This window comes from Choloepus didactylus, chromosome 8, assembly GCF_015220235.1.
Source record: "Choloepus didactylus isolate mChoDid1 chromosome 8, mChoDid1.pri, whole genome shotgun sequence".
Taxonomy (NCBI): Eukaryota; Metazoa; Chordata; class Mammalia; order Pilosa; family Megalonychidae; genus Choloepus; species Choloepus didactylus.
Window position 1 is genome coordinate 5,084,549 of NC_051314.1, and position 27,428 is coordinate 5,111,976.

General features: G+C 56.6%; 1 protein-coding gene across 1 annotated transcript in view; it reads left to right on the top strand.

Moving 5' to 3' along the window:
* Positions 1–27,428, top strand: part of CELSR1 (cadherin EGF LAG seven-pass G-type receptor 1) — a 155,836-nt gene that overhangs the window by 95,422 nt on the left and 32,986 nt on the right. The window contains exons 6-15 of the mRNA XM_037847325.1: positions 10,718–10,875; positions 11,941–12,104; positions 12,460–12,585; positions 15,347–15,513; positions 20,631–20,816; positions 21,759–21,872; positions 22,825–22,999; positions 23,660–23,801; positions 25,328–25,448; positions 27,079–27,262. Of these exons, the coding sequence (XP_037703253.1) occupies positions 10,718–10,875; positions 11,941–12,104; positions 12,460–12,585; positions 15,347–15,513; positions 20,631–20,816; positions 21,759–21,872; positions 22,825–22,999; positions 23,660–23,801; positions 25,328–25,448; positions 27,079–27,262 (1,537 nt within the window). The remainder of the gene's footprint in view (positions 1–10,717; positions 10,876–11,940; positions 12,105–12,459; positions 12,586–15,346; positions 15,514–20,630; positions 20,817–21,758; positions 21,873–22,824; positions 23,000–23,659; positions 23,802–25,327; positions 25,449–27,078; positions 27,263–27,428) is intronic.

Genomic DNA, 27,428 nt, shown 5'->3' on the forward strand with positions numbered 1-27,428 from the left:
AGCCCCAAACCCGCCCGGAGCCCCTTGGCCCCTGCTCCACACTGCTTCCAACAGCTGGGAAGGGATCTTCATGGAGTTCAACAGAAGCGCTTGGTTATTCGGGAAGAAAGGGAGAGGGGAAGGAGGAAGTCTTTGTTTGTTTGTTTTAAATTACAGACTTTTAAGGAAATGAAAATGGACTTGCAGCCTGTCCAAATTAATGGGACCCAGCTAAAGCAGAGCTGAGGGGGAAATTAATAGCCCTAAATGCAAGCATCAGAAAAGGGGAAACGTCTCAGATCAGTGGCCGAAGCTCCCATTTAAAGAACCTCAAAAGAAGAACAAAATGAACCCAAAGCAAGCAGAAGGAAGGAGATACGGCAGATACGACAGAAATCAGTGAAACTGAAAACAGAGAAAAGCAGAGAAAGTCGATGGAACAAAGAGCTGGTTCTTTGAAAAGGTCAATTAAGCTGATGAGCCTCTAGCAAGAAAAAAGAGAGAAGACACAAACTGCTAACATCAGGGATGAAACTGGATACACTAGACTCCACAGACCTCAAAAGGATTATTAGGGAATACTACAAACAACTCTACACACACAAATTCAACAACTTAGATGAAATGGACCAGTTCCTTAAAAACCACAAACCACCACACTTGCCCAGTAGGAAAGAGATAGCTTGAACAGCCCTGTATCTGGTAAGGAAATGGAATTCATGATTTCGAAAATCCCAAAAATGAAATCTCTAGCTCAGATGGTTTTGCTTGAAAATTCTACCGGACGTTTAAAGAGCGAACGCCAGTTCTTGATCTCTTCCAGAAAAGAAGGGAACACTTACCAACTCAGCCCACCCGACACATGGCATCCTGAACCATCAGGTGTTTATTACTGCTCGTGACCCTGCGGTGTGGCTGCCGGATCTTTCCGCGCCGCTCAGCTGGGTCTGGGGGTTTGGGACGGCTTTCGCTATGGCAACTCAGGGCCCGCATGCTCTGGGCCCATGGCCCTGGTGGTGGAGGGACTCTCAGCAGCGAGATGGAGCCCTGACGTCTAGCTGCTCCTCTGGCCCCTGCTTGGGTCACGTCTGCTCCATCCTGTTGGCCAGAGGAGGTCAGCGGCCAAGCCCGGCATCGACGGCAAAAACAGACGCTGCTCAGTGGAAGGGGCCGCGGGGTCCCCAAAGCAAAGGGGCGGAGGGACGGGCATTGTCATGGCTTTTTGCAAACACAACAGAGGCCTCTGGGAAGAAAGATGAGAAGCAGGCAGGTTCTGTGTTCTCTCTGTGCCCCTCTGCACGATTTACATGTGCTCAAGTTACTTTTATGAAAGAAAGGAATGCAGGGGAGTTACCTGGGTGGTGGGATTATGGACTGTTTTATTTACTTCTTTAACATGTTCTGTGTTAAAAATCATTTGCTTTAGAGTGTATACGAGAAAGAAGTGAACCTTTTTAAAGTCGTGGAATCACAGGTATATTTGCAAAGCAACATAACCCATTTATGATAAAGGAGCTGGCCAAGTGGACTCGTTTTACCCACCTCTGTGTCGGGGTTACCTGCTCTGCCTCCCGCTTGGCCCGGACAGAGAGGAGCCCCATGGTTTCGGGGAGAACCCGGGGCTGCCTCCCAGGTGTGTGTTTCCTGCTAGAAAAGTTCACTTGGCTGGGGCCCCGTGGAGCAAATGCTCTGTTTCCCTCCGGCTGCGTTTTCTGCTCAAGCCGCAGGTTTCTCTGGCCGGGAATCACCTGCCCTCATGTCCAGCCCAAGTGGACATTTGAGAAACACCGAGTGTCAGCACCTCGATGGCCCTGACTCCCCTGGGGTCAGAGGCTAATGCCTGTAACCGCCGTTATCCGCCATCTCTGGCCCGGAATGGGTAATGCCTCCTTGAAACCGAGCGAGGCAGGTAACAGGAGCCGCCAGCCGAGCTCTAGGAGTGGCCTTTCCTCCCGGGCCAGTGAGCTCCGTGGGAGACGTGAGCGGCTCCCCCTCGGCCCTGCTGGCTCTGGGGCCGCCGCAGGTGACCACCGTGCGTGGAAGATGCATCTTCCTGGCTCGCCTGCCCCGCCAGGCCGTGGCCGATGGAGCTGGGAGATAAGTCACCTTGTTTCCTTTCCAAAACCCGGGCTCGTTGGGCGGGAGAAAGTCACCTGCTGTGGGAATGTGATTGTGCCCGGAAGAACGGGCAGCCCCACCCAGGGCCTTTGTGTTCGTAGCCCTGTGATGGAAAGTCTCCCGTTTATCGTGTGCCCGAGGCTTACTGTCTGGCACTGGCCTCTGCCCGCCACCAGCCATCTGTCCGTCCCCCGCCGTGCTTCCCAGCCTGCCCCCCTTTGCCTCGTTGCCAAGGCTTCGAGACGCAGCACGCCACAGATGCCTCGCCCTGTTCCGGGCTCACCTCTCCTCTCCTCGCAGCTGGCTCCCACCCCCAGCACCTGGGCCAAGAGGGCGAGCAGGACAATGGCTGGTATTCACTGATGGAGATTCTGCCCCGTGCCAGCCACGCGGGCATCAACCTGTGCCATCCTCCCCTCAGCCCTTGGAGGGTCAGTTACTGCTGCGCTCTGCTGTTCAGGTGAAGAAACCGAGGCACGGAATGGGGTCAGTGAGAGCCAGGGTGGACCCAGACATGGGGCCTGGCGTCTCTTCCCTTTTCGCGTGTTCCTGCTCATCTCATGCGTCTCTGCTGATGCAGAACCGAGGGCTGCCCCATGGAGCTGCCCCTCTTCCCCACCTCCTCCCAGGCCTGTTCTAGCTGCTTCCATGCCACCCCCCCAGTTCAGCCACCAGCCACACAAATTCTAGCATCCACCCCTGGAGAAGAGGGGGCAGTTAGGATGGCCCATGGGGTGGTGGAGGTGAAAAGAGATGAGGTGTGAGCAGGAGAGTCCTGGGGTCCTGGGGGGCCTGGAGAAGCTGTGTGTGGGGGGAGGTCTTCCTACCCCTATCCAGAGGGCTGACTGTGGGTTCAGGAGCCTGTGGATGTCCTGAAGGAGCAGCCCACGGCTTTGCAAGGGAGTGTGTGTGAGTGCAAGTGTGTACGTGAGTGTGTATGTGAGTGTGGGAGCAAGTGTATGAGCATAAGTGTAAGTGAGCATATATGAGTGTGGGTGTGTATGTGAGCGTGCATGCAGGTGTGTGAATGCGAGTGTGCACAAATGAGTGAGCGTGTGTGGGTGTGTATGGGTGTGAGCAGATGTGAGCGTGTGTGTGCATATATGTATGTGTGTGAATGGGTGCTGAGTGAATGTGTGGGTGTGTATGGGTGTGAGCGAGTGTGTGTGTGCGTGCATGAATGAATGGGTGCTGAGTGAGTGAGCATGGGTGTGAGCGAGTGAGTGTGTGTGTGCATGTATGAATGTGTGAATGGGTGCTGAGTGAGTGAGCGTGTGTGGGTGTGAGTATGGGTGTGAGTGTGTGTGTGCTTGTATGTGAATGGGTGCTGAGTAAGCATGTGTGGGTGTGTATGGGTGTGAGCGAGTGTGTATGAATGTGTGTGAATGGGTGCTGAGTGAGTGTGTGGGTGTATATGGGTGTGAGCAGATGTGAGTGTGTGTGAATGTGAGTGAGTGGGTGCTGAGTGTGTGGGTGTCAGTATGGGTGTGAGTGAGCGTGTGCATGTATGTATGTGTGAATGGGTGCTGAGTGAGCGAGCGAGTGTGAGTGTGTACTTTTCTTACAGGTTGTTCCTCTTTCCTCGGAAGGGGCCTTTAAACGATGGGCAGTAGCCTCCGTGTCCTCCTGCCTGGGAGCGGTTTTGTCAGTGTCACCCCCCGCAGTTGGTCCCCTCTCCCCTGGGGCAGGACGACACATTCAGGACACTGAGCTGCGTGGCCTCAGCTCGGAAAGGCCGCGGAGCCGCTGCCCACGCCGCAGCCTCAGGACACTGCCCCTCAAGTGCTACCTGGGCGCGTGCCACCCCGTCCTTCATCCTTTGGGAACTTCTCCAGGCGGAAGGAATAAGAACGTCGGAATCACACATCCCACCTGTGCGGGGAGACACGCTTCTCGTTGGGGACCTGAGGGTCCCCCCCAGTTTTTACTGACCGCCTTTTTGTCAACCCAGCCCCTGGGAAAAGGCATGTGCTGTCCTGAATTTTCATGAAGGAGCTGAAAGAACTTAAAGAACCCAGAGTGTGAGCCCCTCCTTTGCAGTTGGAGACAGGGCCCCCTGTGAGTAAATCTGAGTGACCCCCGGTTCCCAGGAAACTTCTTGGGGAGCCCAGTGGGCCCAGCTGCAGACGAGGGGCCCCTGTCCCCCAGGGCAGGGCCCGGACGGAGCAGCTGCTGGAGCCGTTCGCGGGCTGGGCCGGGCCTGGGGAACAGCGGCCTGAGCCCTCGTGGATCCACAGGAAAAGTCGCTGCCGTGGAGCTCGCGGGCCTGGGACGAGACGCTTGTTTGTGCTCAGTGCTGAGCACCGGGGGGCGCGAGCCCTGCCTCTGGCCTGTGCTCCTTCCGTTCTCATCCGTGGGTCGTCGGGAAAGCACAGAGCTGCTCCCGCTGGCATCAGGCCGGAGGCGTCAGTGCAGCTCGGAGGAACAACCACGCTCGAGAAACGGGAAGTTTTATAGTGATTTTTTTTTTTTTTTAACTCTAGGGTGACCAACAGGGTGTGACCCTTGTTAAAAATCTTTTTTTTAATGCTCGCATAAGATTCAGTTAGCCCAGCCCAGGGTTTTCTTGGGAATTGAGAACCCGGAAGCTGCAAGTCGCTCTGCATCCCCGCTCCTGGCGACGGCCTGTGGATTCAGCGGCGTGGTCATCATTCGCCAGCCGTCGACTGCGCCTTTCCTCTTTAAAGGAGGAACTAAAAAAGAGATTAGTTTTTTTCCAATATAGGGAAATATTAAGAAAACATAAATCCGGGGACAACAGCCAGTTGCCTGATTTTTTGTTTGTTTTGTTTTGTTTTTTGCTTTCTTGCCCATCATTTTTAGTAATAAAACGACGGCAGCAGCAAACGTTTGTGGACTGCTTCCCTCGGGACGGCTGCAGCTCCCTGCCCTTCCCTTAGGTTGATACACTTTATTTGATGAGGAATGTGCTCTTTTTACCCCGTTTTGCAGCTGGGTCCCTGGAGTGCAGGGGAGTCAGGTGGGTTTCCTGAGTGGAGTCGAGAGGCGGCCCTGGGCCTCTGGGAGGCACTGCTTGTGGGGGCTGCGGGCCCTGCTGTCCACTGACCCCCGCTGGCCTCAGGCCTCCGCAGCTGCCCCGGGGACCACTGGCTACAACCATAATAGTAACGTCAGGTGACCAGGCACCAGGCACCCGCCAAGGGTCTCGGAGCCATTGTTTCATTTTGTTCCCCAGCAACCCGTGAACAGGTAGCTGGGACTTGGAGCACCTCCATCACCTGCTCCGGGTCACGGGTGGGTGAGGGAGTTGGGAGCACCTGCCTCCTCTCCGCGGAGCTCGGGGTGTCTTCCACACAGGGTACCTCGGAGCCATCCATCCCATGATGGTCCCACCGGGCTCCGGGCAGCTCCAAGGTGGGTGCCAGAACCACTGCTAGAGACCCTGACAGGGGTGGAGGTTTTCAAGACCTTCAAGAAAAAAGATCGAGAAAGGTCTGTTAAACGCCACAGAGTTCATCTTTTGGGGTCCACTCTTCTGCCCACTGCAGCCCCGTTCTTGTGTGGTGTTGGGAGAGAATCCTGTGCACCTGACAAGGGACGTGGACATGTTGACTCCTCAAGGTCACGGGTCAAAGAGCATCAGCTGCAGGTTTGGTCCAAGAGCCCGGGGTCCCAGGAGAGGGGCTTTGGTCAGCCAGGAGGGCCTGGGAGATACGTGGCCACCCAGTGCGAATGCGATCCTGCTACCTTCCACCTTGCTTCCCTGGGGAGGCAGCTCCTCAGGCCGATGTTTTTGTTCTGGCCACGTCACGTCAGAGGCTGCTGTTTGAATTCTGGCTGGCGTGGGCATATCCGCCTCTATTTTCTGCTCGTGACCCTGTCCACCGATTGCCTGGGCAGCTTCAGGCAAATTCCAGGCCTGCTTCCGGGGCAGCGGACAGCCTTCCGAGAGGAGCATTGTCACCTCTGGGCCAGGACAGGTGTCAGCTGGGCTGGGTTCAGAAGGTCCGCCTGTTGGACTCAATCCTTACCGTGTCTGAGAAGTGACGGCACGCCAAACGCGAAGTGCCATGTTTCAACTCTTTCATGAACATTCCTCAAATCCGGTCATCTGAATTTTTTTGATAGAAAAGTCAGCTAATCATTTCTGACTCACAGTGTGAATCCACTTATTTCCCAAGACCTGTCCCTCCCGGGTGTCTGGTTTCATGCCCTCCCGTATGCCACCCTCCCCTGCGCCCACAGATGAAATTGTACCCCCATCCGCCTCCCTGGGGTGGAATTCTCGGCACAGGCTAAAAGGCTGTGGAAACGTGAGCGCTTCGTAAGAGCCGAGTGCTTTTGTGCACACACAAAAGCGTCCCCACCGGCTGCTTTAGAATCTAAACCGAAGCAACCAGGGAAGGTCTGCACATCAGGGAAAAATATGTTGAAGGAAAATGAAACGGGGCCAGACCCCAAGGGGTGAACTTGGGATGGATTTATGGAGAATTGGGATCTGGGACTGAGGATTTGCCAATGTGTTTAAATGCCTGGCAGCCTAGAGGTCTTTCCTCAGGCGGTGGCTGGGTTGGGCATGGGTGGGTCTGTCCTCGGTCCTCGGCTCACCCTCTCTCTCCGTGCCTCGTGGAAGGTTCTGTGTGGGGCAGCCTGTGCCAGCCAGGGCGTCACTGCCCCCCACTTGGCGTATCTTGTACCCTCTTTGCTCAGCACCCAGGACCCAGGCCTGGGAGTCCACGCGTCGGCCTCCAGAGCTGGAGCCATGGATCCTCCGGGCCTGGCCGACACCCCCCACCCCCGGCCTTAGCTCTCCTTTCCTGGCACCCTTCTCGCTCCAGAACTGAGCGAACACTCCTGTATTGCCATTTGGCCCACTTTATTGCCACACTGTCTTTTTCTTTCGTGTAAATGTGTGGCAAACTTTAGAAATTTGTGTGAAAAATGTTAGGAAGCAGTTTATTTTGTTTTGTTCTTTATCCTTTGTTTTCTTTCTCCCCGCCCTTTACCGTTGCTGCTGACGAGCGAAGCCGTGGCGCGCTGCTTCATTGGCCAGTGTCGAATCTCCAAATCAGCGCTCTGAAGAGGCAGCTTAAATCGCTTTCTCTTTTTTTTGCTCTTTTTCAAGTCCAAGGGGTTGCACCAGCTGAGAGTAAGCCCGGCACTGTTTCCATCTCCTGTTTTTTTCCCACTTGCTTTCTCTCTGTGCACTGGCCTTGCAGCCCGAGCTGCGCTCTGTGTTCCCTCGAGACAAGATCGTGTTCTGGTTTCCATACGGCGTTGCATTCCAGCCAGTCTATGTGATTACACGCACACCTCGGTGCAGAGAGCTCTCACCTTCTTACTATGTTTAATACTCCTGGCAACCTTGAGAGGGGGCTCCATCATGTATTTTATCCCCATTTTAAAGATAAATGTGGGGAAGGATCTTCCCCAAAGTCATCCTGACTGGGAGTGGCCTGGTGGTTTGCAAAGTGCAGCTGCCCAGCCCACGTGCAGTCAGGCGTCTTGTTTCTAAATTGAGGTGAAATTCGTGTTCAGATTTACCCTTGTGAATGAGTGGTTCTTTGGTGTGTAGCACCTTCACAGTGTCAGGCAAACGGCTTTCCCCGTTCTGGACGTTTCGCAGCAGTGGGCTTGGACTCCACATGGCCTCTCGTGCCTGGCGTCCTTCACTGAGTGGACCGTGTCATCCGTGCGGTGCCGTGGGTCAGAGCTCCAGCCCTTCTCAGAGCCAATTCGCCATCGCGCGGGTAGGCCACGCTTCCTTTCTCATCTGTCGAGGGGCACTGGGGCTGCGTCCACCACCGGCTGCTGTGAGTGACGAGCAGGGAGCAGTCACACGTCAGCAGCCGAGCCCCTGCCGTGGATTCTCCTGGGCCTGAACCTGGGGGGAGAGGCTGGGTCGGTGCTGCCTGAGGTCTCACTCGCTGGGGGAGCCCGTCCCGGCCTCTGGCCTCTCCTGCAATGTCCGTTTCCTATTATCCCTTCACTGGCTTCCTCTCCCTCACTTCCTCCCCCTTGCTTCCTTCCCTCTTACTTCCTTCCCCCTCCTTCCCCTCTCTTCTCCCCCCGCCCCTTCCTCTCCCCTTGCGTCCCTGGCACTGGCTGCACCCCCAGTGGACAGGGTGCGTGTTAATCTCAGGCCCGCAGTGAGGGGACATTTTTAAACTGCTGCCTCCACCTGCTCCTTATTCGGGGGCAGCTTGAGACGGAGTGGAGCGCTGGGTGCCCTGACGCCCGCCCTGTAGGGGGGACGAGCCCTTGGGTGTCACATGTCCTCCCTGACCTGACCTGTCGCTGCAGATCCTCGGGCTGTGGGTCCTTCCCCTGCTGAGCCGGGAAATGCTGATTTCTGTGGCCAGAGGGGCATCGCCTTGCCCTGAGCATGGCGGATCAGGGATTGGGGGTCAGGGCACGCGTGCGTCGGTGCTGGTGGTGCACGCTTTCCTCGGCGGTGGGCTCCGGCACCAGGGTCTCAGCGAAGGGCTTCTGGGGTGGGAGCTGCTGCTCCTCGCGGGCTCTTTGGAGCCTTTGCTGGGACCCCACAGCTCTGAGCCTCAGAGACAAGCGCATTTACACAGCTGTGACCATGTGAACAGCAGCTCAGTTTCATTAAAGCTTCCCAAGTGTGAACGCTGTTGCCTCATGGCCACCCCCAGAAACATAAATTATAAGTTGTAAAGATTATTGGGGGGTGGGGGACACAGCTCGGGGTTGTCGGTTGTTTATTCTTTCCCCAGATGGCGCCTAATAGTTAAGCTTCACGTAGTGGGTGTTTCCAAAGCAGGCTCTTGTCACGGAGCGAGGAAGCAGTTTTTCTTTTTTCTTTCTTTCTTTCTTTCTTTCTTTCTTTCTTTCTTTCTTTCTTTCTTTCTTCCTTTTTTTCTTTCTTTCTCTCTCTCTCTCTCTTTCCTTTCTTTCTTTCTTTCTTTCTTTCTTTCCTTTCTTCCTTTCTTTCCTTTCTTTCTTTCTTTCTTTTTTAAATACTTATCTAACTGTTGTTTAACTGAGCGTGAAATCTCTAGCCAATCAGGCCTTGCAGTCTCATCTGCTGTCTTTAAAGAAAATGAAAAAGTGATTATCCACGAACTGGGCTACCAGGGACATGTGAGGAGCCTCCCTTGTGAGGCCTGAGAGCCGTCTGCTTAACGGGGTGCAGGAGACTCACATACATCATCCTGAAGTGAGGTTCCCCTCCAAGCCCCCTGTGTTACTGCCCTGCCTCTGTGGAAGGCTCACCTTGACGGCGTAGGTGGACTGGGTGGGCGTGAGGGACAGACTCTGGGCAGGCCGTGCACGGTTCAACCCCGGGCGCCTCTCGGGGGAGCAGAGTCCTTGGAGTCATGTGGCTTGGTGCCTGGCTGAGCCCCTGGGACTGGCAGCTCCATTGCCTGCCTGCGAGCCCAGGGTCCCCAAACAAATGACTGCATTTCGGTTCCGTTCAATGCTGAAGATCCCCGTCTTGACTCTCGATATTTCCTGTTAAGCCATCAGGGATGATTTAAAGTCCCTGTTATCCATAGCTACCTGTTTCCAGGATTATTGTAAAGAAGCTGACAGGTTATAAGCCCCAGCTGATCCCAGGGACCTCACCTTGAGGCTCCAGGCCCATCGTTCTTGCGGGTAAAGGGCTGGGAATGGCAGGGCTGGGAGAGAAAAGCTGCTTTCCGAAGGGGAGGAAGGGGCAGCAAGTGCCAAGTGCTGCAGAGGCCTGGTGGGCAGGATGGAAATTCAGGGGCCTGGCCCGGGGTTCCTCGGCAGCCTGGGCTCCAGCCGCTTGCCCCCTCTGGGAGACCTGCAGGCCACATGTAAAAGGTTCCAGGTCAGCTCTGCCTCTGCCCCTGGAGGGTGTCAGCAGCATCCTCTGGGTGGACATGTCTGGGGGTGGGGGCCAGGAGCTGCAGAGATCCGTGTGGGGGGCCCGGGCACGGGGCGGGGGGGGCTGCCGGGCAAAGAGAAGCAGCCCCTGGGCAGCAGACCCCAGTCTTCCCAAGAAGATTCTAGAACCTGCACCTGCTCAGAAGCAAGTGGGTTTCGCCCAAGGTCACTTATTCCAGAAGATTCTCCCGAAAGCATCCCTAGGCTGGGCCGTGATGGAGCCTGTGCAGCTGGGTGTGTGAGGCCTGTGGAGAGGGCCGGGGGGCGGGGAGGAGCACCTGGGGAAGGTGGGGCTTGATCTGGGGTGCAGAGGGCGGGCCGACGTGGGGCCAGCAGTGAGTCATTCTGGGGGAGGATGGCCCGGGCCCCGGGAGACCACAGGAAGCCTGCAGGTCGCCGGGCTCTCGGCCCACCTGGGGTGACAGGGCAGCACGCATGTGGGGTGCAGGGCTGGGGAGGGAACACAGACCAGATGGTGAGCAGGAGCCTGGCTTGGCGTCCTAGTGTTGGGGTGAGCGGACGTGGGCCCGGCCAACGCTGGGGTCACAGCAGGAGCAAGTGGTCAGGAGCAGGAGCCCGGCTGATGGTATTGGCCGGTTCCAGGGAGCAGGGAGGGCTCCTCGGCCCTTCCCCGTGTCCTCCTCCGGTGGGACCCAGGGGAGGACGATGGGCCCGGGGCGGGGACGGTGGGCCCGGGGAGGACGGTGGGCTGTGGTGGGCGAGTCTGGCCCCTGCGCTGGGCAAGGGCACACTGACCTGTCCCCGCTTTCTCTGTCCGCAGCCCAACATCGGCCGCCTGGGCCTGCCCCACGGCCCGTCTGGAGAGAAGGTGGCCGTGGTGACCGTGGACGACTGTGACACAGCTGTGGCCGTGCGCTTTGGGAGCTACATCGGGAACTACAGCTGTGCCGCCCAGGGGACGCAGAGCGGCTCCAAAAAGTGAGCGTCCTGGGGTGGGACTCCCCTCCCCCATGGCCACTGCTACAGACGTGGCCACCCACTGCCCTGCCCCCGGGAGAAACCCCCCTGCGCACCCGACTTCTGGGCGTCCAGACCTCCCTGAGGCCCGGGTTACTGAGAGACCTTCCCTCCGACCTGGTAGAACCTTCTAGAATAAGCTCCCTTAGCAGGTTTGCAGAGCCGTGCCGAGGCCATCCCCAGGTTTCGACGGCCAGCTTGCTGACCTTCCTGCCTGAGCCTGGTCCCGTGGCTGTGGGCTGCGGGTCCCTTCTGGCCAGCACTGTCCCTCTGACCAGACGGTCAGTCGCTAACCCGCCCTCCGCAGGGTTGAAGTGGCCACATCACCTCTGACATTGGCAGCTCCTTGGGCTCGTTCCAGCAAGCTCTGTGGCCCTCCTCACATTTCTCTATTTGTAACAACCACCCAAAGCCCGAGTGAAGGTTCTCGGTCGACTGGCGCCGCGTCGTGGTTTGGTTGGAACGAACTTTCTGAAGCACAGACCTGGCCCAGCCACACCCCCTAACACTTGACCCTCGCTCACCTGCGGGGTGGGGTGGGAGCAAACCCACTTAATGATGCAGAAACCAGGCCCTGGGTTAGAGTCTGGACCCACAGTCCCGGCTGCCCGAGGCAGAGCCACGGCTCTGGCTTGCTTGGCATGGCTCTTTGAGGACATGCCATTGCGCGGAGTGTTTATAGAAGGTGGAGTCGCTGTGCTTGGGGTCACCCCGTCCTGTATAGAGTGTGGACTGGTCCTGGATGGTGGGCAGGGCTCAGTGGACAGTGACTGGTTAACCCAGATTGCCCAGTTGGCCACGGTGTGATGTGGTGCAGGGAAACCGAGGCACAGGTGGTTTGAAGAGCCCGTGACGGCCCCAGGACTAGATCCCACCCTTTAGGGTCTCCTCTGAGGGCCATCTGCCTCCCTGGCACCTGCCCATCTATCATCGAGGTTCAAAGTCAAGTCTCTCCTGGCAGCCGAGGCTGGCCCAGCGATGGCTGCCACTCGCCATCAGACGTCACAGGGTGGCTCTGCTCTCCAGGTCCCTGGATCTGACGGGCCCCCTTCTCCTGGGCGGGGTTCCCAACCTGCCCGAAGACTTCCCGGTGCACAACAGGCAGTTCGTGGGCTGTATGCGGAACCTCTCCATCGACGGCAAACTCATGGATATGGCCGGCTTCATCGCCAACAACGGCACCAGGGCAGGTACAACACGGCCGCGTGTGTGCCCAGCTGAAAGCGCCTCTCGGGAGTGGACCCCAGGGCCTGGGTTCATCAGGGGTGCGGGTCCTGCAGTTTGGGAGGCACACACAAGCCCAGGGCATTTGGCATGTCCCCAGGTGACTAGGCCCGCTGGCAGGAGGGCTTAGAGACCCAGTGTCCCTGGGTGGGCAGCCCTTTCACCTGCCCTGTCTCCTCTTACGCCTTCCCTGCTGCTGAGGGTCTCCGGCTGGCCCGCCTGCTCCGATGGGCCAGTGGCCCGCTGTTCCTTCAGCTCCATTTGCAGAGAGCCTGGGTGCTCGTGCTCGGCCCTGAGCCCACCCTGTGCTCTGGTTTCCAGGCTGCGCCGCCCAGAGGAACTTCTGTGCCGGCGTCGTGTGCCAGAACGGGGGCACTTGCGTCAACAAGTGGAACACGTATCTCTGCAGGTGCCCACTGCGGTTTGGCGGGAAGATCTGCGAACAAGGTGAGGGCCTGCTCCATTGGGGTCCACCGGGGGCCCGGCGGGATCCCCTGGGCTGCCGCGGTGCCTGGGAGAGGCCTTCATGGGCTCTGTGCCGGGCCAGCAGCTCCTGGCAGCTCGGGTGTTCCCTGCCTCTCTGAAGTCCACTGGCCTGGGGCAGGGCCACCGTCTGGGGGGGCAGCCTGAGGGGCCTTGTGGGGTCACCTCCGCCAGGTGCTGCAGATTGGAATTGGAATCAGAGGCCAGGGGTCAGGGAGCGAGGCCAGCAGGAGGCTGAAGCCACAAGAGGCTGGGCCTGCTCATGGCCACAGCTGCCTCAGGCCCGGAGGCCCCTCACCCTGCCACCATGCCCCCTTCTCCCCGTGGCAGAGGGTGCACCTCCAGTTGGCAGCTTTGCTGATGGGACTGCACCGTGAGGTCAAAGGAAAGGGCATCCTCCCCACCCCCACCCCTGGCAACTTGCCCCGACGATTTCACACTTATCACCACCTGCTGGCTTTTAAGAAATAATTTGTTTTGAAGCAATACAAAAGCAAATCAGCGTCACTTTTTTTTTTTATATATAACATTGACACTCTAAATTCAAGGTAAAGCAAGCGAAAGAGTGATAAGTAACATAAGTCTGAGTGTGCTCACTCCCTAAATGCGTCGTGGGAGATTCCCAGTGCACATTAGCACATTAAAGGCACTGATAAGGCCCGCACCGAAGTCCCTGCCCGGCTGTTTTTTGTCTAGTCCTTCCAAACACACTGCAACGTGGTGTGGCAGCTGCTTCTAAAAAAACCCCAGGGGTCAGGGGCCGTGGACCCAGGGGGAGAAGCTGTGCTAACGAGCGCATGCTGCACTGTGGGTGCCGGGTCCTACCCAGCGGTCCGTGCACCCCATGGAATCCTGGAGGGGGGGAACGCAGAGGCTGGCAAGGTCCACGGTTTCCTTCCCACCCTCAAAAGAGTCAGTGAGCAAAAAAAGAAAAAGTCGGGAGCCGCAGCAAAATATTCTGCTGCAAGAACAAAGTTAGCTTCAACTCGTGCAGGCAAAAGGCAGGGAGCGGGGGAACAAGGGCTGCCCGTTCACCACCTTCCGCCCCTGCTCGGGCGTTTGAGGACCAAGAGGTAGAAGTGTGTTGCCCCTGCAGTGTCTGTCTGTGGCAGGTTTAAGGATCAGGGCCAGCTCCTGTATGTTAGAAGCCTGGGGAACTGTGCACTTTTGGGGTACCGTGGGCCCGTTAGCCCACTTTCCGGATAGACAAGGCCCCTTTGGGCCCTCAGGACGGGGTGAGGCACGTCCTGGCTGCTCGGGTGTGCGGCATGCTTGCCGGACTGGGAGCATCCTCAGCCAGAGTTCCCAGGGTGGAGACCAGTGTGTCCCCACCGCGGCTGCGTCAGAGCAAACGGCTGCCGTGCGCTGGGTTCCTCCGAGCAGGAAACCCACACCGGGGCGGCACAGGCTCAGCCCCTGAAGGCAGCCCTCCCCTGGCCTGTCTTTTAAGGTCTTGGTGGTGACCGTTTAATCCCACGTGGAGAACTCAGGGTGAGAGCTCAGGATGGGAGCTTGCTGTGACACTTGGCTGGGGTTCTGCCTGCCTCCGTTTTTCCCAAGCGTAGCAGACTTGATGGGCCTGTTTGTCCCCCAGCGCCACACTCCTGGTCCTCCCAAATCCTTGGGAGCCTGGGGCGCAGGGAACCCCGGGCCTGCACGGGGCCTGCTCAGGCCTGGCCTGTCCATCTCCACGCCCGTCTCCAGGAGGAGAAGGGTAGTGGCCCTCGTGCCCAGACACCAGCTGACACAGTGGCCTGGGGTGGAGAGGTGGGCACGCGCGTGAGTGCCATGCCCGCTGCAGACGCGTGCAGCTCGAACCCAGGGGCAGTCCTCCCCACGTCACCCTGGCCACCACCTGGCAGGTGAGGGCGGGGCAGGTAGGCTGGGGCTGCCCAGGGCCCACCCGCCTGCTGAGCCCAGGGATCCTGAGCCCCTCATCCAGCCCCCAGCCCACCCTGGCCAAGGGTGGGAAACCCACAGGCCCTCGCCTCACGTCCCAGGGAGGGTTGGGGGCGTGGGGTCTCTGCAGAGCCCGCAGCTGGGGGATTCTGTTGTGGATGTGGTGCATGTGGAAGCCCGGGGAGCTGGCCTTAGGCGCCGCAGTTTAAAAGGTCTGGAATCTCCCTGGCAACGTGGAATATGACTCCCGGGGAGGAATGTAGACCCGGCATCGTGGGATGGAGAACATCTTCTTGACCAAAAGGGGGATGTGAAAGGAAATGAAATAAGCTTCAGTGGCAGAGAGATTCCAAAACGAGCCGAGAGATCACTCTGGTGGGCACTCTTACGCACACTTTAGACAACCTTTTTTAGGTTCTAAAGAATTGGGGGTAGCTGGTGGTGGATACCTGAAACTATTAAACTACAACCCAGAACCCATGAATCTCGAAGACAGTTGTATAAAAATGTAGCTTATGAGGGGTGACAGTGGGATTGGGAATGCCATAAGGACCAAACTCCACTTTGTCTAGTTTATGGATCGATGTGTAGAAAAGTAGGGGAAGCAAACAAACAGACAAAGGTACCTAGTGTTCTTTTTTACTTCAATTGCTCTTTTTCACTCTAATTATTATTCTTGTTATTTTTGTGTGTGTGCTAATGAAGGTGTCAGGGATGATTTAGGTGATGAAAAGGTCTGGAACTTCCTTGCCCTCCTCCCGAGCGCCCGCCCCTCCCTGGCGCTGCGATGCAGGGGGCGTCTGAGGGGTCCCTGTCCTGTCCACAGCCATGCCCCACCCCCAGCGCTTCGGCGGGGAGAGCCTCGTGTCCTGGAGCGACCTGGCCGTCACCATCTCCGTGCCCTGGTACCTGGGCCTCATGTTCCGGACCCGGAAGGAGGGTGGCGTGCTGCTGGAGGCCACCGCGGGCTCGGACTCCCGCCTCCACCTCCAGGTGAGGGGCCCTGGGGGGCAGGGGCTGTGCCAGAACGAGCTAGAACCTCCGCGCCTCGCTGCACCCCTTCCTCCCATGCTGGCTCGGAGGGTTCCCTGATGCCAGCCCAGAAGAGGAGAGCTGAGCACGCGTTCCCAAGAGGCGGGATGACGGCGCCACTCAACATGAGGGGAAGGTGCAGCAGGGTCTTCCTTTCCAGCACTTTCTCTCCTCCTCTGAGGCCGGAGGAGATGGGTGAGTGCCCATGGGCCAGTGGGCTCAGGGGTCCAGGCTGCAGCGGCCAAGGTGTCCCCCGAGCAGCAGCTCCGGTCTCTGTCTTGCTGTAGCTGGGGCTGTTGTCCAGCTCGGTGAACGTGCATTCTGGATCTAACGGAGGTGGGAGCCCCTTCCAGACAGCAGTGAGCTCCATCCTCCGAGGTGGGCAACGAGACCCTGGTGGGCTGTGCTGCGTGCCGGCTGCTCTTTCCAGAAGATTGGCGCTCGTTAGCAGCTTCCCAAAGAGCCCTCTTAGCGTTATGTTCTTTTTATCTGCTTGGTCACCACGGTTTTGTTTATTTGAAATTTGGCTAAGCGATAGAGTTCTTCAAAACTTTTGTTTTTACTTTTAAAAAAATTTTTTTAAGTTTGTTTTTAATTATGGTAAAATATACATAACAGAAAAATCATTTAACCATCTTAAGTGGACAAAGCTTTGACATGAAGTTCATTGGCAAGACTGTCACCACTCTCTCCTTCCAGACCGCTTTCATCCTCCCAAACCAAAACTCAGATGCATTTAGTGACAGCCCATTCCCCTCTCCCACCATCCCTGCTGCTACTCTTCTGCTTTCTGACTCTGGATTTGTTTATTCTGAGTGTTTCATAAAAGAGAAGGCAGACGGTATTTGTCTTTTCCGTCTGGCTTACCTCACTCCCACGCCGGCTTCCAGGCCCGCCGTGCTGTGGCACATCCCAGCCCCTTGCTCGTTTTCACGGTGGAATAACATTCCGTGGTGCGGCTGGACCACGCCGTGCTCATCTGCTCATCTGTGGTGGACGCTGGGCTGCTTCCACCCCTCGGCTGCCGTGAACGTGCTGCGGTGAACACTGGGGTGCAGACACCTGCTTGGGTCTCTGCTTCCGGTTTTCTTGGGTTTATGCCTTGGCGTGGAATTGCTGGGTCATGTAATTCTGTGTTTCACTCTCTGAAAGTAAACTTTTCCACAGCGGCTCCACCATTTTACATCCACCAACAATGTACATGGGCTCTTATTTCGCTGCATTCTTGCCAACGCTTGCTATTTTCAGATTTTTTAATAATAGCCAGCCTAGTGGGTGTGAAGTGGTATCTCATTATGGTTTTAATTTGCATTCACTAATGAGGTTGAGCATCTTTGCATATACTTATTGGCCATTTTGAATATCTTCTTTGGAGAAATGTCTATTCAAATCTTGGCCCATATTTTAATTGGGCCGTTTTGACTTTTTGTTGTTGGGATTTAGGGCTTCTTTATATATTCAGGATATTAAACCCTTATCAAATATGGTTTCCAAATATTTTCTCCCATTGTGTAGGTTGTCTTTTAACTTTATCGGTAACGTCCTTTGATGCACAAAAGTCTTTAATTTCATTGAAGTCCATTTTATCTGTGTTTCCTTTTGTGACTCATGCGTTTGGTGTGCAATCTAAAAACCCACTGCGCACTACATGCGCCTGGAGATATTTCCCTGTGTTTTCTTGTAAGAGTTTTAGAGCATTAGCTCTTATGTTCACGTTGCTGTAATCAGCCTCCTCTCCTGCCTTGGGGCCTGGCTGTACCTGAGTACATCGTGCTGTCATTTATCTCAGATATAACAGCTCTCTCCCTCAGCCTGGAAGTGCCTCGTGGAGCTAGCAGGAGTCCCCTGCTGTGTCCCCTGTCCTCGTGGAGCTGGCCATCATCTTTTTTCCGTCGCCTGGGGCTGGTACTTCTTGTTCTGCCCAATGTGGGCAGGTGGCGCTGGGCTCAGGCTCGGGCCTGAGTGGGGCCTGCTCCAGGCCTGGCTTTGCACAGAGGGAAACCGAGGCCTGTGGGCCTCCCCAGAGCTGCACAGTGCATTGGGGCGGGCCAGCGTGGGCTCCAGGCCGCAGGGTTCCCTGATTGCCTGGGTCCTGGTGACTTCCTTGGGCTCCTCTTCTGTGTCCCTGTGGCGGTCCAGCTGTGCGAGAGGGAGGGGACAGGGCCCCGAGGAGCTCTGGGGGCTGGCTGCTGACATAGCACTTAGCAGAGGGCCTGGCGACCAGCACTGCTGGGGGCTCGGAGCCCCTGTCCTCCGGCTGCCCAGTCCCACCCGGGTCCTGCTCGGGCTCCCCAGCACAGGGAGCTGTTCAAATCAGACTGAAGGTGCAGCCTGCACCTCAGGCATAATTATGGCTATCATCATTTTCCCTTATTAACTTGTAATTTCCTGCACTTACCAGGCAGTCACTGAGCCAGCACTGGGCCAAAAGTTGGCACACCCAGTTCCGCCAGGGGAAGCTGTTTTTCTCTGTGGTCGTTCCATTGTTGGAACAAATTGAATTGGCTGTTTTCGGCTCAGGTGATGGATTGGAGCTTGCAGTTTGTCATTTGGCAGTGGGGTCTCCATGGGAAAAAGTGTTCACTTTCAGTAAGAAGCGCTCTGAGAGCCAGAAGCTCCCCCATCGCTGCAGTGATTACGTCATGTGCCGCTAATCCAGAAATGAAGGGGTTTGCCAGGGACCATAGCCAGCGCCTCCCTGGAGAGAGCCGGGTGTCAAGGGTGGCCGCCTCCTGGGTGGGGTGTCCTCCAGACCCCAGCGGTCACCTAGATGGCCGCCCCAGGGGAGTTCCCCAAATCTGGCGAGCCGGGCATTGCAGGAATGTTCTGGATCATTTCCATTTGGCACGTTCAGCATGCAGACCTCTTGAGCTTTTTGGGCAGCAGGTGGGGCATTTCTAAAAGGTTCGCTCTGCAGCAGACTGAACAATTTGGGTAATTGCTGTCAGGCGCCCTAAATCCGCCTGCTGTTGTTGGGTGCCTTGTTAAATGGGGGAGTAGGGGGGTGGCTGCAGTAACTGCCACCAGGCCTGGGGGCCAGTCGGCAGAGATCGCTTTTGTTTGTAGGCGTAATATCATTTTTATTGTTCACCTGTTGGCTTTGGAGTTCTGTTAGTGAGGACAGTGAAAGACAATCGCAGAAGGCGTGAATGAGTTGACTTAAATTTCTAAAGAATAAAAGGAAACAAAATGTAAAAACGTAAAAAGTTCTCCTTTTAAATTGTTTGTCATGGTTTCTTTTTGATCAATGGGGTATTTAGAAGTAATTTCTGAATTTTCAAACGTGGCATTTTCTAGTAAATTATCTAATTTCTAGCATAATTGCAGGTCAGTGAACGTAGCTTCTGTATGATTTTAGAACTTGGAAATGTGTTGAGACTTGCCTTACAGCTCATCAGTTAATAAGTTTTTGCTCATGTTCTGTATGAACTTGAAAGGGTGTGCGCTCTGCAGTTGTATACATCAAGTTTGCTAATTGCTGTTTTCAATCTTTGCCATCATCATTGATATTTTTTTTTGTCTGCTTGTCCTCGCAGTTAGTGAGAGAGGTGAGTTAAAAATCTCCAACCTTGATTGTGGATTCATCTGATTACTTCTTTTAGTTCTGTTGACTTTTGCTTTATAGATTTTGTGCCTATATTATTAGATGCGTAGAAATTTAGAATTGGTTTTACCTTTCTGGAGAATTGATTCTGTTATTATTATGAAATGTCTCTTTATCTCTAGTATTGATTTTTGCCCTGAAGTCTACTTTGATGTTAGTATAGCTACACTAGTTTTCTTTTTGTCATTTTTATGCTGTATCTTTTTCTATCTTTTTGCTTTCAATATTTCTGGATCCTTATATTTAATGTGTGTCTCTTTTAAGCAGTGCAATACTAGTTGTTAAACATGGTGACTGGAATCTCATCTCATGAAATATAACATTTACCTCCAGAAATCTTTACCTCCTGTGGACACCTGAATCTGTTCCTTTGAAAGTTCTGTGGTTCCCATCGTCGTGGGAAAGCCTGGCTGATGATTCTTTTATCTGGTTTCCCTACAGGTTTCTTTCCATTATTTCTTGTTTCTTGTGGTTTTCAACCACATTGTCTTGTCTCCTCATATACTCTATTATTTTTGAGTGAGTGCTGGACACTTCTTGAAAAACTAGACAGATTTGACACTGGGTTGGTGGTGTCATTTCATTCCAGACAACACAAAAGTGTTTTGTTTCTGGCAAGCCGCTAGGGGAACTGCTTTTCCCAGACCAGTTTAATCCTGTCACCGATGGAGAAGACTCAAAGGTGGGCTTTGGTCCTGCGAGGGCCAGTCTGTTTCTTTTTCACCCCTAGTGCGTAGTCCTTCAGGCTCTCAACCCAAGGAGGGTGTGAAGTGGACCCCTCCTTTTGGCAGGCCCTGACCTCCAGTAGTTATCACGCCAGCTTCTCAGCCTCGGCTGTGTCTTCCGGAACTGGCCCACGACTGGCCGGATCGTAAGCTGGCTTGCTCACCTCCGTGGAGGTCTGTCTTCTTTGCAGGGCCGTGTATTGCTTTGATGCTTTCAAACACGTGCTCTTAAATATTTCATCTCATTTTCTAGTGTCCTCAGGAGGAGGGCTCTTCTAGAATTAGCCATCATTTCACTAGGGCCAGCACAATCTTAGCGTTGCTCCTGGCTACATTATCTCCAATGTGAGAATTTTAGGCCAGTTTCAGTGCTGATTTCTGATGTGTGTCACATGCATTTAAACATGTCGGCTTCAATCGTTTCTATAAAGTGTAAAATTTATGTCCAAAAATAAGATCCTGATTATCATTTGAATGTATGATGGTTCCCAGTCATGAACCTGTTCTCGATCCTCATCTTCCTCAACCTTTTGTCCGATATTCAACACTTGTTCCTAAAGAAAAAGGCACGCAACTCTGAAATCAACAACAAATCAAAACTCTGCTTAATTTCTAAGCCCATGTTTGATCTGGGGCCCCGTCGGGTCTATCTACGCGGCTTTGTTATTCATGTAACTGTAAAGCATTTTTGGGTTTGCTGTCCCTGCGTCACTCCTCGACCAGCAGGCCTTGCTCTCCCTTTCCTGCAGATCCTGGACAGCCACGTCCAGTTCACGGTGTCCCACGGCCCCTCGGACATGGCCTCCATGACGCTGTCCGGGTCGCGGGTGGCCGACGGGGAGTGGCACCACCTGCTGGTCGAGCTGAAAAGCGCTAAAGAGGGCAAGGACGTTACGTACCTGGCCGTCATGACTTTGGACTATGGGGTGGACCAGGTGAGCTGCCCCTGCACCCTCTGGGTAACGGACTGCGTCCTCAGGCTCAGCGGGAAAACAGAGGACCCCCCAAAGTCCCTGGAACCTCCAGAGACCCCGTGGGCTCAGAGAAGCCCTTTCCAGGCCCCCATGGATTTTGGTCTCATCTCCCCTCTGGAGGGTCAGAACCCACGGCAGGAACTGGCCCCCGACCCTCTGGTCTCCGTCAAGCGTGTCACCGTTAGCGCCTTCGGCAGCCGTTACAGGAAGGATGCCCATGTGCTCGGCACGGTGCCCCTCAGGGTGCAAAGATAAATCCTTGAGGGTCCCAGTGCCCGAGGGCTGCGTGAGTGCAGGCGGTGGGAGCAGGGGACATGGGGGGGACTCCGTCCCTGGGTCAGAGCCATGTCCCAGGCAGGGCTCCTTTGGGGAGCCACACTGGATCTCCATGTTTTTTCACAACATGCCCGTTCGCTTAAGGCGACTTGTGATTCTTAAGGCTCTGGGGCCTGGACTTGTCCTTATATCACAATTTTGAAAATTTCTCACTGTCTTGTTCCAAATCCACTCATGTGTCCTTGGGACTGGAGATCTAACCGAGACTTTCCGAGATCCCAACCATAGTAGACATGTTTTCATTCCCTGCTGTCTTTGTGTTTTACCAAACACTGTCACCTGTCACCTCGTTGTGGCCGTTGACAGAGGAGAGGGAGTCTCCCAGCCCCCCACCCCACCTCAGCTGACCGGGCTGGAGGCAGATGTGCACCTGGTTCCCGTGAGCCCCGGGCTGCTGGGTCCTCCCCAGTGAAGGCCCAGCTGGGCCCGGCCTGGCCCTCTTGGGAGGCCTTTGGCTCTGGGATTTTGCTGCCAGGCTGTGTTTCAGCTTTCGAGCATTACCCTTGTGCGCTGGAGAATGTCTCCAGAATGTGGCCCCGGAGGCTGACCCCCCTCTCCCTGCCACAGAACATGGTGCAGATCGGGAACCAGCTTCCTGGGCTGAAGATGAGAAGCGTCGTCGTCGGGGGCGCCTCTGCAGACAGGGCGTCTGTGCAGCAAGGGTTCCGGGGCTGTGTGCAGGTACCGAGGGGGCGGGGGGGGGCTCTGCACTGGCAGGTGCCTCGGCATGACCTGTTAGTCTGCAGAATTAGTTAAAATAAACTAACAAAGCATGTCTAACAGACATCCTACGCGTAACATGTTCGAAACAGAAATCCTGATTTCCTCAGATTCATCCTTCCCCACGGTTCCCTTGGGGGCAGGGCCTCCCCCATCCCCTGTACTGGGCTCTTCTCCCCCTTCCATGTTCTCCCAGCTCCCGCCACCTGTCAGCCCACCTCTCCTAAGTCCACCCCCTTGCCCCTCCAGTGCCCCAGCGGCAACCGCTGATCTACTTCCCACCTCTATGGGATTTGTCTTTCTGGATGTTTCCTATAAATGGAATCATACAGTATCTTTTGTTTCCGGCCTCTTTTCACTGAGCATGATGCCATCCAGCTCACCCAGGCTGTGGTGTGTATCCGTACTTCATCCTGTTTCATGGCTGAGTGACCCAGGCCTGGCTGGCCTTGAACTCACTGGGTGCACCCCCTTGATTGCAGCTTGCACGGGGGCCCCTCTGCCCTGATCCCCTCTGTAAGGCCACCCCCTTTTCTGATCTTGGGGTGACCCCTGGAATCCTGCAGAGCTGCCTTTTCCATGCCCGTCGTCACCGGTCATTCCCTTTCTGTGACCCTCATCCTTTCTTCCTCCTGGCTTTTACCACTGCGTGGAATCACCCCGCAGCTATGTTTCTGCAGGGCCCCCCGCCTAGAACACAGGCATCGGGGCGCAGGGGGCCTGGCTGCCCACTGTTTCCCCAGCCGTACCCTGACCCCCTCCCCCCAGTCCCAGCTTCGAAGATGGATGAGGCATCTCTTCTGACACACCCGACCAGGGGCTGGAGGGAATCCGGGGTTCCCTTGACCCCAGGTGCGTTCCGGGCTTCCTCCAGGCCCAGAGACCGAGGCCGGCTGCCCCTTTCGTTACTCAGGGCGTGAGGATGGGGGAGACGTCCACCAACGTCGCCGCCCTGAACATGAACGACGCCCTCAAGGTCAGGGTGCAGGACGGCTGCGAAATCGAGGACCCGTGCGCCTCGAGCCCCTGCCCGCAGCACAGCCTGTGCCGCGACACCTGGGACGGCTTCTCCTGCGTCTGTGACCGAGGTGGGGCCGCGGGTGGGACACACGGGCACCCAGGTCCTCTCCTCCTAACCTCTGCCAGAGGAGGGTTGCACCTCTGGTCTTTAAAATAGACGTGGAGTGCTAAGTTTGGCGTCAGGTTCCCCTGCTTGAATCTCTGAGGGTCTCTGGAGCCCTGTACTTTGCTTTATAACTAAGTCACGGGCCCTCCCTTGATTTGAAGACGTATCCCTGCATCTCTTCTTCATTTGGGGTGGACAGGACATGACTGACCCTATTCTTAGGGTACATGATGAGGTTAGAGAAAGAATTAGAGAAAAGGACGCATTGAACTTGGGGGTATGAGAAACCTCCTTAGCAGGTGCCCGTGTGTCTGGGCTGGGGCTCCAGGCTCCTTCCCCAACTCCCACCCTCCCTGGGGCGTCCAGCGGAAGGGTCCCTGAGCCCAGGATGTTTGGGGTTCCCCATTCCCCCACATTCCCCCCCCCCCCGGCCCCTCCCGTGACTTTGAGGAACCACTGCTTTCCCCTCCTGGGCAGCGTGGAGAGTAAGTCCTAGGGAGGCTGCAGATTGTTCTAGATGTCTCCCTATCAAAGCTTAACCTGGAGGGTCCTTCCCCGAAAGGTGAGCCTGCTACGCCAAAGCCGCTTCCAGGTGGAGGCAATGCCGCCCCTGTCTCCCCAGGGTTCTTTGGCCAGAAGTGTGTGGACGCATGCCAGCTGAACCCCTGCGAGCACATGGCAGCCTGCGTGCGCGCGCCCAGCTCTGCCCGGGGCTACGCCTGTGAGTGTGGGCCCAGCCACCACGGGCCGTACTGCGAGAACAAGTAAGAGGCCCCTCCCACCCTCCTTGCAAAGCCCACCGAGCCCCTTCCCCTCACTGGGGACCCAGTTATGTAGCTACAAGTGCAGATCATCCTGAGTCACAAGGAAATACTTTTTTTTCATATTTGGCATGAAATGAATGAGAATCAAATTGGGCTCCTCAGACTAACCCGGTGGAATTCTGTTTCTGCCCCAGAAACACACAACAAACCTGGCGTTTGTTCAGGGCCCTGTGCTGTGCAGAGTGGGCAGGGCTGCGGGATGGTGGAGGACTGGGATGGGCGGACAGTGCTCTATCCCTGGAGCCGGCAGGGTTGGAGCCCTCACTGGTGTGTGTGGTGCATCCTATCGTGGGTGACAGGAGCAGCGTATCTGTCCCCAGGCTCCGGGGAGAGCCGTGTGCTGAGCTCAGTGCTCACAGAATACAGGTGTGTGCTGGCAGGTGGGTTGCTCTCTCCTGGCAGGAGCCGCCTGGGTCTTTGTGAACTGGGGCCCGAGCCCCTGTGAGGTGGTGCAGCCGTGGCTCACTGTCCTGGGCCACCGGCAGCCCTTGTGGTGCACAAAACGAGGGACAGGCAGTGCCAGCCATGCCCTGTGTGGCCAGAAAACCGTGCCACACTCCCCTGTGTGATCACTCTAGACCAGAACGTGCTGTGATCCTGGCCCAGCCAGGGCAGGTCTTGCAGTCTCAGGAGAACAGGATGCAAGCAGAGGGAGCACTTAGGAGAAGCAGCCTGGGAGTGGAAGGGGATGCGGGAGCCAGGAGGCTGAAGGGGGAGGGCATTCCAGGTGGGAAAACCGACAGGGCAGAGCCAGAGAGGAGCGCTGGGATGGGGCATAAGGAACTCAGCTGCTCCCCCGGGTGGGCAGAGGCACTTCCCGAGCGGGCAGCAGAGGCTGGCCTGCAGTGGGGCCAGTGCCTGGCTTGGCGGAGGCCTCGGGCCCGGTAGAAAAGTGGCAGGATTGGCTCTGGGCCCTGAGGGCCCACTGGCTGCCGAGTGTGAGTTCAAGTACAGTGCAGCCCGAGGAAGGGAGCCCCTCTGAGCCTGAGGCTGGTGTTCCGGACACCCCACGGCTGGGGAGGGGAGGGGCACACACGTACACCCCTGCACACGTTGACCTGTACTCACACACGCCCCCGTCCATGTATCAGCCTACACGCATCTGCACATTCTCTGAACACACACACACACACACACACACACACACACAAAGCACACTCCTACATACACACATCTCATATATGTCTTTGAGGTAGAAAAAGAAAAGTGAGAAAACAAGTTACTTTTAAAATTAGCAGCTTGTAGATAGCTCCTTTCCAGACGTGGGGCCCCGAGGGCTGGGAGGGGGTGCAGACTTCTAAGGGATTCTGGGTGGGTGGTCGGGACACTCCCGGGGGCACCTGGGGCCTCGGGTGACAGGGAGGGCTGGGCCTGGATGCTGGTCCCCGCCGAGGCCTCTGGGCGGCCGTTACGATTCCGGAAGGGGTGCTCACCCATGTGTGCCTGCCGGGTTGTTTTCCTGACAGGATTGACCTCCCGTGCCCCAAAGGCTGGTGGGGGCACCCCGTCTGCGGGCCGTGCCACTGCGCCGTCAGCAAGGGTTTCGATCCCGACTGCAACAAGACCAGCGGCCAGTGCCGGTGCAAGGTGGGTGCAGGCCACACCCGGGACCCCCGCCACAGGGTGAACCCGGGAGGCTGCTGTGGGTGTGTGCTCACACACTGTACACACACACACACACACACAGGTTCTGAGCCCAGGAGATCGCTGTGGGTGTGTGCTTACACACCTGTACACACACACACACACAGGTCCTGAGCCAGGAGATCGCTGTGGGTGTGTGCTTACACACCTGTACACACACACACAGGTCCTGAGCCTGGATGTTCCCTGTGGGTGTGTGCTCACACACGCATCTGCTCACACGCTTATGCACAGACGTGCCCTTGGATGTTTTGCCACGCATCGGCCTGCCCTTCCGATGCCTGTTAACCCCCTGGTGTAGACTCACAAGAAGTAGATTGCTGCACATCTTCAGCCCACCCATTTTGTAGCAGGAAACCCAGAAGTTTCTGCGAAGGTGGCATGCTGTCGACACTGACCACTGTTCTCCTGTTGGCTGTTCTCCTGGTCTTTTCTCAGACCAGCCCTCAGTGACGACTGAAATTTTAAGATGAGCCGCTCCGCCCCACACCACCGTCTTGCGTGTGTGCAGGACAGGCTGGCTTTCCATGGTCCCTGAGTGGGCTCGGCTGTTCTCATTCCCGATTATAAGAACCCCCCTGTGTCCTAGACCAAGGGGACTCTGTCACGCCCTTCAGAGCCTGTTGGTCGCTGCTGCTGAGCTGCCGTGGACCCCGCGGGAGATCCACTGGTGACAGTCACGGCTCAGCAGGGCCGTGGCTGCCTGACACGGGGAGGGAGATGTGTCACCACGGAGCCCTCGGATGCGTCCCAGTGCCCCTAAGCAATGAAAATTCCCCAGTGCATGACGGGGGTTAGGAAAATGCAGCGCGGCTTTCCTCCCGGGACGCTTAAATGAAATCAGAGCAGCCGCCGTGGTCAGGATCTGTCACGTGTCATGGGAGGGTGCAGGGGAGGGGAGGAAGGAAAGCGTATTTTTTCTTCTCATCAAAAGTTAGAAAAAACGCGGGAAAGGGTTTAAAAAATAGAAGTCATGGGGTTCGTGTCCCAGGGTGACCTGACCTTCCAGGCTCCTGCCCCGTCATCTCACCGTTGGGGTCCTTCCTGGGGTTGGTTTGTGGCCTCGCCTGGCGCGAGACCCCAGCATTGGCCCGTGGCAGCCCAGCTCGCAGGCCTCCCCAGTCTCCGACTATGGTCCCTGGGGCTTGGGCAGGCAGGTGGCCGCCTACGGCTGAGGCCCAGCAAGTGGCCGAGCTGGGCGTGAGCCCGGGACCCCCCACCCCTGAACCTCTTGGCCCTCGCTCTGACCTGCCCAGTGATTTCTAAATTTCCACGTTAAAAGAGAAGTACGAGGGCTGCTTTCCTACGCAAAGCGCCATTTGAATCCCCAACTCGTTAAAGCAAAGCAAAGCGTTTGCTGGGAAATGAGAGGGCGTGCGCGCTCCGGGAGAACACCCCTGCCCGTGCCTGGGAGCGTGAGCCTCTGAGAAGCATGGGGAACACGGGGAGAGGGGCAGGGGCGAGGGGACCCCGAGGCCAGGCTGGCAGCCGCTGACACACGCGGCCCTCAGAGGGGCCCGCAGCTGCCCGGAGACGTTGTTCTGGGCTCAGGCGCTGCGCCTCGCCCCTGCAGGAGAACCACTACCGGCCCCCGGAGCAGGACGCGTGCCTGCCCTGCGCCTGCTTCCCGCAGGGCGCCCACAGCCGCTCCTGCCACCCCGAGACCGGGCAGTGCGCCTGCCGGCCCGGCGTCCTTGGCCGCCAGTGCAACCGCTGTGACAGCCCCTTCGCCGAGGTCACCGCGCTGGGCTGTGAAGGTTTGCGCGGGGCACGACGGGGACCGGGGGCTTGGGGCTGCTCGGCAATCAGTTGCTCCGACTGGCTTCTTGGCCTTCTGGAAGCCTGGCCCTGTGGAGGGAGGGAGGGGTCGGAGCCTGGTGCCCCCTCCTGTCCTCCCAGCTCCAAGGCTGACGAGGGGCAGGT